Source organism: Poromitra crassiceps (genome assembly GCF_964638095.1).
Source record: "Poromitra crassiceps genome assembly, chromosome: 10".
Taxonomy (NCBI): domain Eukaryota; kingdom Metazoa; phylum Chordata; class Actinopteri; order Beryciformes; family Melamphaidae; genus Poromitra; species Poromitra crassiceps.
This window is the reverse complement of record NC_139631.1, coordinates 22,665,258-22,676,244: the sequence shown is the minus strand read 5'-3', so window position 1 is coordinate 22,676,244 and position 10,987 is coordinate 22,665,258. Positions and strand designations below refer to the sequence as shown.

At 42.3% G+C, this 10,987-nt stretch overlaps 1 protein-coding gene across 1 annotated transcript; it reads left to right on the top strand.

The window, feature by feature from the left end:
* Positions 1-1,612: 1,612 nt before the first annotated feature.
* polr3d (polymerase (RNA) III (DNA directed) polypeptide D) lies at positions 1,613-10,984 on the top strand. The gene is made up of 9 exons (XM_083644456.1): positions 1,613-1,749; positions 3,686-3,853; positions 7,764-7,807; positions 8,059-8,216; positions 8,419-8,543; positions 8,624-8,783; positions 9,801-10,048; positions 10,138-10,290; positions 10,474-10,984. The coding sequence occupies exons 2-9, from the start codon at positions 3,692-3,694 to the stop codon at positions 10,588-10,590; spliced, it is 1,167 nt and encodes a 388-aa protein (XP_083500582.1). The 5' UTR covers positions 1,613-1,749; positions 3,686-3,691; the 3' UTR covers positions 10,591-10,984.
* The last annotated feature ends 3 nt before the right edge of the window (positions 10,985-10,987 follow it).

Here is a 10,987-nt window from a genome sequence, read left to right as displayed (position 1 = left end):
TGACACCCTCAAAGTGTAATTAAATTGCAATCAACCATCATTAGTCACGCCATGACAGGCACAAGGTCGAGATAAAAGTGGGAGCAGGTTCCCACCTGACATTATAGCACCGTTTCTCAAGCTCTGCTTTTCCTTATTTGTAATCATGTTATATTATAATACAGTGTGAAATGAGAACCTGCAGCTGCACACCAGTTTACTGTAAATCACCATGTCATGTAAAAATGGGAGGGAGCAGCGTTGTTTCTAACCTTGCAAGGCAGCTGGATTCACGCGAGATCTTGAGACACATCTGGCAGCGTCGGGTTACGTTACTGCAGCATTATTACACAAACATGGATTATATGAAATGAGTGCTCCACTCATTCAAATGGAAGCAATTCATTTTTATTTCTTTATTTCTTTGGACTATATCATTTTTATGGACCATGGGTATGGGTTTTAAGTAGACTATGACTGAATGGAAACATCACCTTTTTCCAACTTTCTTATTACACCACCTCAAAATAGCCTATCAGTTATTTTACAAACATGTAATATCCCTATGTCTGTGGTACTCAATAATTAGTTTAGAATGTCGACCCCCGCTATGGTGTCACTGCAATATGGTTCTCAATTTCTCCCCACATCAAGGACCCCTAAACTGACACAAATTAGACCATGGACCCCCATTTGATAAGATTTTGTCCCAGAATCTCCCATCTGATAAGATCTTAGCTTTTGTGATAACCTCCCACTATCCTGGCTGGCCCTGTCTTGCAGGAGCCTGGTGTTGGGGTCACTTTTACTTTGGTGAAAAACTCCCCTCATTTGTTACTTCATTCAGATGGGTATGAGAAGAGTATAGGCCTACTACACCAAAGCAAAAATTAAAACAATTTATTCTCTTCCTTGAGATGAGTTGTAATTAAAACAATTGATTAACTAAAACTAAGGGGAAAATAACTAGACAACACAAACTAATCAATGAACCATTAAACAAACAGACAGAACAAAAGGTGAGGAGGGAGAGAGACTGAAGTTCTTATTAAATCCAATCAGACTAATGACCCCAAGTCCAGGGTCCTGCAAGACAGGGCCAGTAGAGTGGTAGGGTTGACACACAATGTTTTATTAGCCTACAGAAAGTGTATGAAACCCATGATCAAAATAGTCACACATTCTGCCATTGTGTGGGAATATATAGGCACTACAGTAGCATTTAATAGCGGCTAGTTCCTACAGTGTAGCTTATAAGGAGGAATGTTTTCCCCCCTGTAATATTTGTATGGTGTCCTTCTGAAATTACTAGTTCTTATTTGTGAGGGCTGAATTGTGGGGAAATAAATATTTTGCAGATTAAATGGGCTACATGCAGTTGACCAATCCCTGAAATGCTTTATCAAGGAGAAATTTCAAACCATTTCATTTTAGTGGGCCTTTTTGTTAAAATGTGGAATAAGGATGGGGCTTATATTAGCCCCTTCACGACTGTGTTGTAACTTACCTCTGTCACAGCTGTGAAAGGGGCACACAACAATGCTTGCTGTTTTAACCACTGACGTTTTAACGCGCATGCTAGTTTTCTGCGCACACTTGATCCATGTGAATCAGAAGTGAATACATGTGGTGACGTCACCGGGAAGTGTCATGGCGCCGTGCTGCAGCATGCAGTGTCAGAGATAGCAGTGTATAAAACAAGCAGTGATTTCAACACGTTCTAATGACACTGGACTTATTATCTCATTTGAATATCCGAGGAATCGTAAGGTAAATATCTGGGAAGCTTTTGTTTGTCAAAACTTGTTGTTTTTCGACACTGTTACCGTTTAGCTGTCCTTGTCTTCGTGCTGTGGTAGCAGGGCCATGTGTGTCGAGGCTTTGCTGTGTTGTTGACACTTTAGAGCCGTGCCAGTCAATCTCGTTAAAAATCAACGTTTTAGGTTATTTCACAAACACGAGGAGAAAAGTCCTATAATAGTGATAAAGCTATCAAACAACTCCAGTGGGTGTATCGAGAACATTGCATGGATGGTTGTTTCATTATTTAAGTGTTGGTTATTGGTGTGACATCATCATTTATCTCTCTCTCTCTCTCTCTCTCTCTCTCTCTCTCTATACACACACACACACACACACACACACACACACACACACACACACACACACACACACACACACACACACACACACACAAATAAAAGGGAGCATGTGGGCAATGTGTCTTGTGGCAAATTGTTTACATTTTTGTCCCACTGATGATGTCATCAGTGATCTCATAAAGTCCCCGGCATTGTAACATCATCAGTGATGTCATAAAGTCCCAGAATCCATTGTGAAGTTGTGACATCATCAGTGATGTCAAAAGAGTCCGACTGGCTCTGCTGCTGCTCCCTTTTGTTTTTCTATCATGTTATGTCGTCGTCTTCGCTGCAGCCCATCTTGGAAGTCAGTGGACTGTTTATGGTCAAAACTAATTCAAGCTATGGATTCCCACATTTTACATTCAACTTCTTCTTCAGACCATTCATCTTCAGGCTCTGTTTGTTACTGTGACGAGTGACGACCCTCCCACTCCCCAGGTCCTGTCTTGCAGCCTGGTGTTGCGGTCATTAGGCTGATTGGGCCCGGTGTATTCCTTGGGTTTAAGACCTTCAGACCTTTCAGTCTCTTCACCTATGCACCTTTTGTTCTGTTTGTTTAATGTAGCTTGTGTTGTCTTGTTTTTCCTATTTTCCATTCGTTTTAGTTAATAAATGGTTGTTTTAACTTTTGGCATGTGACTCCCTCCTTTTGCCACTTCCTTGAGCCAGGTTGTAACAGTTACACAGGATTTTACATTTTTCAAAAATTTAGGACAGCGTATATATATAAATGCTTGCATAACAAAAGGCAGCTGGATGCAGTTAACTAACTGGTAGGACAGAATGTGCTCTTGGTCCTGTGGACCAGGATGGCCCCCTGGTGGCTGCATTTGTACACTTTTGAGAACATTCTCTCTTTGAGAACAACCACAAGTCCAGCAACCTCTCAGCTGGCTCAGTGAATTCATGATGACTTGCCATTTGCCGTGTTCCCATGGTCATAGAAAACCTGGAAAAGTCATGGAATTTCAAAATCTAATTTTCTAGGCCAGGAAATGTCATGGAATTAGTCAAATCCTTGAAAGTTTTGGAAAACTCATTGGATTTTTTTGTATGTAAACTTCCATGCAATGTAACCAATTGACTGTATATTAGTGAATGTAACCTAAAAAGCAAATTTATTTAACATGTAACATAGCTCTAATATGAAGTTAGTTTTAAGTTGGATATTCGACAGACATTCCTCCAGACCCAGCAGAATCTTCTTACTGTTTATCAGTAAGAGGACGGTTACTAGTTACTGAGATGGATTTGAGTCCTGCTTGTATTTTATATTAAATTTATATGGAAAATTCATGTTTTATTTTTTTATTCAATAGCTTCCATGTAATGTGATGCAGTGACTCTAAAGCACTGAAATCCTCCTTGAAAAGTAATTTTTTTTTTTTTTTTTTTTTTTTTTAATACATGCAAATGTGTGGGAACCCTGCATTTGGCACCAAAGGTTGCCATTTTGAGTACATTGTGGTGCTGCAGAAACATGAAGCTCATGCATCAATACTAGCTGTGATTTGGCCAGAGCTGTGATGTTTCAAGGTGTTTATTTTACCTCGTGTCTCCAGGTCAGGATGGCAGACTCGGGCTCTGGTGACTCCAGTGGTCAGCGCCTGCCGGCCCCCGGGGGCAGCGGTCGAGGGCTACTGATTGGCCGCCGGCCGTCAGCTGCCATCACTCCTGGCCGCCTCCCCACAATGCGCTCTAGAGACCTCACCTTGGGAGGGGTGAAGAAGGTAATGCACTAAGGAATCGTAATATATTGGATTCTGTATATATATAGTCATACATTATCTTTGCCTGCTGTGATCTGATAGAATTTGAATGAAATACTCTTAACATACTTAACTACTATATTCCTCCCCAAGGGCCTCAGTACGCACAAATGACACTATGTCTCCATTTTTCCAGCTGCACAGAGGGACAAGGCAGGGTTGTCCCTTAAGTCCCCTGCTCTTTGTCCTAGCAATAGAACCACTGGCCATAGCCTTGCGTAGTGACCATAGTATTTATGGTATTCGCAGAGACCAGGTCCATAAAGTTTCACTTTTTGCAGACGATTTGCTGGTTTTTGTATCGGATCCACTAATTTGTATCCCTAAGATTTTGAAGTTGCTAAAAGAATTTGGTATTTTTTCTGGGTACAAACTTAATTTACATAAAAGCGAACTAATTCCGATTAACGCTGCAGCAGACACATGTGTGTTTAATTCCCTTCCTTTTAAGGTTTCACCTGAAAGGTTCACCTATCTGGGCGTTGTTGTAACGCGGAGATATAGTGAACTATTTAAACATAATTTTTTCCCTCTGTTGGGCCATACCAAATTAGATCTGGCACGTTGGTCGGGGCTCCCTTTGACCCTTGCAGGGCGCATCAATGCAGTTAAAATGAACATCTTGCCTAAATTCATTTATCTTTTCCAATTAATACCAGTCTTTATCAAAAAATCATTTTTTTCTTCCTTGGATCAAATTGTCTCATTGTTTATTTGGAATGGTAAAATGCCTCGAATACGAAAAACTGTCCTTCAGAAACCTCGTGTAGCTGGTGGAATGGCTTTACCAAACTTTCAGTATTACTATTGGTCCTGCAATGTAAGAGCCATGTCCTTTTGGCAGTCTAAGCCAGTAGGATACGAGACTCCTTGCTGGCTGGCTTTGGAGGCTTCAACTGTATCTCAAGTGTCTTTACATTCCTTGCTCTGCTCACCCTTTTCTGGGGCTTTCCCTATTACAAAAATTACGACCAATCCAGTTGTATGTGACTCTCTCAAGATTTGGAAACAATTTAGACAGGCCTTTAAATTTAAAGATTTTCTTATTAACACACCGATCACAAAGAATTATGCCTTCCCCTCTTCTATTTCTGACAGTACTTTTGAACTTTGGAGACTGAAGGGAATATTTACTCTAGAGGATTTATTTATTGAGGACACCTTTGCATCCTTTGATCAGCTCTCTGATAAGTTTAGCCTACCCCCATCGCACTTTTTTAGATATCTGCAGATTCGTAACTTTTCTCGGTCCAATTTGGGCCAGTTTCCAGGGCGTCCACCCGAAAACCACTTGGACCGTATCCTTAAATTGAATCCGGTTATAAAAGGGTATATTGGTATGCTTTACCTTATAATTAACACTCTTGACCAAGTCGTATTTGAACCCCTCAAAAATAGATGGGAGAAGGATATGGAAATGCCTATCTCTGAGGAAGTATGGGATTTAGCAATTAAGAGAATACATTCTTCTTCAGTATGCTTGCGACATTGTGTTATTCAGTTTAAAGTGGTTCATCGTCTTCATTACTCTAAAGAAAAACTGGCTAAAATGAATCCAGAGCTAGACCCAACTTGTGATAGATGCAAACAAACAACCGCCAGTCTTGGTCATATGTTCTGGTCATGCCCGAAATTAGTTCAGTTCTGGCAGTTTATTTTTGAGGCCCTGGCCACTATTTTGCAGTATCATTTAGAACCCTCCCCTTGGAGTGCCATCTTCGGGGTCGTTCCAGCTGGTGCACAATTAAGTGCTGCTCAGTTAAATCTAGTAGCCTACACTACTTTATTAGCTAGGAGATTGATATTATCCAAATGGAAAGATGCTTCCCCGCCCACTTTTGCACGTTGGATTAAGGAGGTTATGCAGTCATTAAAATTAGAAAAAGTCAGACATACCATGAGAGGATCAGTTTCCAAATTCTATTCAATATGGAGGCCGTTTCTTGATTTTGTAGAGGCTTTAGATGCCCAGCTATTAGCTGGAATGGACTAGTATTCTGTTTCTTTGTATTTGTTTATTTACTTTTATATTGATTTTTATCCCTCTTTCCCTCCCTCTCTCTCTTCCCATTGTAGTGTGTGTGTGTGTGTGTATGAATGAGTATGTATGTGGGAAAGTAATTCAACACAAATGCTCTCGAGATGCCTCTTGCCAAGTTGGGAATATGCTGTGTGTATTTTCTTTTCCTGTTTTTTGTTTCTGTTTTGTTTTTTTAATGGGCTTGTGGGGTGGGGGGGAGATGAAGGGGAGGGATATTGGAGCTATGAGCCCAATCTTCAGTTCATTCTTTCTTGAAATACCATGTTTTTATGTTGAAAAATTGAAAATAAACTTTGATTAAAAAAAAAAGAAATACTCTTAACAACAGAACAGCTAATAGACAGCTAGAACAGCATCTAGCAGATCATCAGACTGAGTCGCGACTCGCCAATAGGAGCAGTTTTCTCCTACTCAGTCAGCTTTTACACAAAGTAAAAACAGCATTAAAAACATTAACCAGTAATCTCAGAATACAAATACATAATTTACTGAGTATATGGTTATAATGACACTGGTCTTCTGGCTAAAGAGTTTGTGCCTTCCTGGCCTTGGGTGTGGCCATTCAATGTTTAGGACTAGATGAATAGGACTAGATGTTACGGGATTGTAACATCTAGTCCTATTAAGCATTCACAGTAGAAAGTCAGAAGATTGTTCACTAGACAACATTTCTAGAGGCATACAGGTTCCTGTTTTTTGCAACACTCTACCACTGTTCCTGTTTTTTACTGTGCATTTCAACATTTATTGGGCAATGTTTCAACTAGAATTCCTTCTAATAGAGTGCCAAAGTCACCCCCTCTTCCAGGTTGGGCATACAAACCAATGGATTTCATCCGCCACTAAGTGATCCATCTATATTTAGAATCAGGAGAGAACATAGAACATTTCACTCGGACCAAAACTTGGGTAAAAAAAGCGGGGGGAAATCAATGTTGTGTTTTCTGGTCCGAGTGAAATGTTCTAGGGTCTCTCCTGATTCTAAATATAGATGAATTGCTTGGGTTGACCACGTTTTTTTCCATATTTCCCCACCATTTTTCTCCCCAATTGTACTTGGCCGATTTCCCCCTGCTGCCCCGGTCGCTGCTCCACCCTCTGGATGTAGCACGTGGGAGGATCACGCTATTCCCACCAGTTCCCTCCCCCCCGAACAGGCCCCATGACCGACCAGAGGAGGCGCTAGTGCAGCGACCAGGACAAATACCCTCAATCCGGCTTCCCACCCGGCACAGACACTAGCCATTCGTGCCTGTATGGATGTCCGACCAAGCCGGAGGTAACACGAGGATGCAAACCTCGTGTTGGTAAGCAGGGAATCTACTGCTACACTACCTGGAGTCCCTTTTATAAGCTTTTTTATGAAATGTCTATGGAAGAATAAATGGCAGATGATATCCCTTGGTTCGTATGCCTAAAGTGAGAAACATGCTTTAACGTAGCCTCAAGTTTAGGACATTGTCGGTGGCAGCTAGACATACATACTCAGGGGAGTCCCCAGCAAAATCACCAGTGTGATTTCACTAGGATTTCAATGACTAGAAGTTAGCCCAACTAGAGAATGTAGTGCCTATACTTAGTCATAGCTTTCACTCTCTTCTGTTATCTCCCCATCTACATTATAGTATATTGTGCCGTTCACATCAGCTGCGTCGAGTCACATTTTTGGGGAGCTGCACCACGGTGCCTACGCGTTGACTCCCAACCATACATTTTGCTTAACCCGGAAGACGGCGTGACTTTGGCACTGTATAGTGCGACGCTCAGTATTTTTTATGACCGTTATATTCAATATTGACCAACTCTGTGTTTTGTTTTTTCTTTTTCCAGAAAACATTTGCTCCCAACATTATCGGCCGAAAAGCCAAAGAAGAGTAAGTCCAATAGAATAGAAAAAGATGTGTGAGACAATAGATTTAGCTCTGTATATATGACCAATAACTGTGTCTTTCATGACAGAACATCTGAGACAATAGATTTTGCTCTGTATATGACCAATAAATAGAAAAAGAGGTGTGAGACAATAGATTTTGCTCTCTATATGACCAATAACTGTCTTTCATGTCTGAGACAATAGATTTAGCTCTGTACTGTATATGACCAATAACTGTGTCTTTCATGACAGAACAAAAGTTGAGAGTGGGCAAGGGAGAGGCAGGAAGGATGGAGAGCGGGGTGGCCGAGGTCGAGGAGACCGAGGCCGGGGCCGCGGCCGCCCAGAGGTGATCCAGTCCCACTCTATCTTTGAGCAGGGACCTGCAGACCAGGTGGTGAAAAAGAGAGGTAAGAGGCAGCCTAACCATATTCAACTGGCTAATCAGTAACCCTGTACTGGTGCCATGGTTGATCTTTTTAACTCATTATTAATACGGTCTACATTAGCTATGGAGATCATAGTTCTTAGCAATGTAATGAGGTTGGCAAGTAGGTTCTATTTATGAGTGCCTCTTATCATAGTTCATGTGTACTATTATCATGTGTACAGGTACCTATGAAGGTGAGAGAGATGCTCCAAGTATGGGTCCCTCGCCTATCATCAATATCAAAAAGGAGAAGAGAGAGACAGAGGAAGAAACCAAAGAGATCCTGCGCAAGCTGGAGCGAGACAACGTGAGTCCCTTGGCATCCGTCATACAATCTCATAGCTTGAATTGATCTGTATTTGTAATTTTTCTTTCTTTTTTTTACAGTTTATAGATGACCCTTATTTGAAGAGTGAAGAGAGCAGCTGCCCTGTCCAGCTTCCACTTGCTGTATCAGGATGGGGATTCAAGGAGGAATTTAGTGATGCTGCTCTTAAGACTGAGAAGATGGAGGAAGACGATGAAACCATGGAAGCTGCAGTTGAAGGTAACACCATAGATCTTCCATTACTATCTAGATGATTCACCTCAGGCTCCGCCAATTCTAACAAATTGTCGCTGCAACTTACTCTCCCAAATGGTCACGTGGTCGCCTCTCCCCTGAAGTGTTGTGAGAGGACTGTGCCTGGTGACGCAGGGTTAGTGCTGACCTAGCAAGCTAACTTGAAATAGAGATTGTGAGTTTCCAAACTCCACACAAACCACACATATAAACATAAAGCTGCCCCGTTATTAGCTCTATACAGTTGAAACTAAGATATTCCATTCAAAAATAAATTTTCTAGACACAGATTTAGCTACTACATCAACGAACTTCAGCTTTAGCTTTAGCTAATGGCTCCCTGCTAACATGAGTCCCTGTTGCCAAATCTCATTGCTGAGATAGAGACAGGTCTTGAACAAGTTTATTTTTCTCCTGATCTCTGTCTGAAAAATGCCATTTTAGTGTCCGAATATTCAGAAGATATGTGGCTTCGGAGAATGGGCCGAGTATTTACTTTAATGAATATGGGGGGCGAAATAATCTGTCATCTGAGATCACGTTGACTTTTCCCATTGACTCCAATAGACTCAGACCGGCCGAAAAGTGGGCGTGTCTGTGGAAAACCATGGGCAAAACGCGCGTGCCAAAATGACAGGAAGTGAAGTGAGTTGAAGTTGAACCGTCTTGCGTGAAATCCCATCGTCTTTGGCAACACCCCTCTTTCCTCTTAACACTACGGCCATTGGGCGTCAGCCCTCGAAGGAATGCACTGAATAAACGGCAGAATCGCACAGGTTCAATTCTCGGTGGCTGAATAAAGTTGAATTGAGTCCTGGTGAATCCATTCAAAAGTCAACGCACTCTGTGGAGCAGGGAGAATGTCACATTGACATTCACAATGGATGCAACGCTGGTAGTGGAGGCCACGGCACTCTTAACATAACATGCAAGCTAGCTTCCTCCATACTGTGTAGCTGTTCTCCCAAAACAGCACAAGCTTAACCAGATGTGTCCTCTCAGTTAAAAAGGAGCCAGAGGAAGCAGAGATAAAGAAGTCGGAAGCCGCGTTCAGGCCTCCTCCGCTTCCCGAGCCTGACGTTCTGCCCGAGCTTCTGCACAGGTGGAGCCTGAGCAAAGGCGAGGAGCTGTTCTTCATGCAGCTGCCTGACTCCCTGCCCGGCCAGCCCCCCACCAGAGAGGTCCGTCCCATCAAGACAGAGGTGAAGACAGAGGACGGACAGTCCGTGCTCCTGACAACAGAATCTCAGGTAGATAGCCCATCTTGTCTCGTCTGCGAGCGATGTGTAGAGTATTTTCATGAGATGTGTGTTGAAAGGAGTGTCTTCATGTGTAACAGGAAGAGCAGGCTGAGGAGAATTGCTGCAGTCTGAATGACCTGCGCGAGGGGCTCATAGGGAAGATGCTCGTGCGGAAGTCTGGCCGTGTGCAGCTCCTACTGGGACATGTGACACTGGATGTGTCGCTGGGAACGTCCTGTGCTTTCCTCCAGGTGTGATAGCAATATATACAGTATCCATCTGTCTGTCTCTACACTACGCATCTGTCTCTGTGTTGACCTGTGTTCTGTCTAGATTTCTGTTGATTTGTTTGTTTCTCTCCGTCTCTCACTCTCACTGCTCTATTTTGTACGTTTTCTGACATGCTCTCGCCCTCCTTCCTTTTCTTTTCTCAGGAACTGATGTCAATTGAGACAGAAGGGCGAACGGGGGATTTGACTGTATTAGGACACATAAAACACAAAATGGTTTGCTCCCCAGACTTTGAGGCTCTTCTGGAGAGCAACATTTGATGGTCATCAGAGCAGGGGAGGACGAGCCTCCTTTCTGGCCTGGAGTCCGACAGCTGGAGTCGGTTGGATTGGTCGGGTTGCAGTGTATAATTTTGAAGATCTCGCACAGTGACTGTTGCTGTCCCAAAGGAAACCCAACATCCAAACCAAGTGTGGAGGCTGTGGATTGCGCTTCTATAGTTTATTGAGAGTGGGTATAATAACATATTGAAATATATATGAATCTGAAACTTTGTTTGCGTGCTTTTTTTTGTTAAGAAGAATTTTATTCTTATGAAATAGACATTGAGGTTGAAGTAGATTTAATCAAAGCTTCCATGGTGTGCCAAAATTAGTTATTGTTTCCTTTTCTCCATCTCTGGAATGATATCTGCAATGTAAATAGACTTGAAAGCAC

Bases quoted from the DNA above. Each gene is read 5' to 3' on its own strand.
- polr3d (XM_083644456.1), top strand. From the start codon at position 3,692: ATGGCAGACTCGGGCTCTGGTGACTCCAGTGGTCAGCGCCTGCCGGCC. The intron at 7,808-8,058 runs GTAAGTCCAATA...CTTTCATGACAG, and splicing joins GGCCGAAAAGCCAAAGAAGA to AACAAAAGTTGAGAGTGGGC. The intron at 8,217-8,418 runs GTAAGAGGCAGC...TCATGTGTACAG, and splicing joins CCAGGTGGTGAAAAAGAGAG to GTACCTATGAAGGTGAGAGA.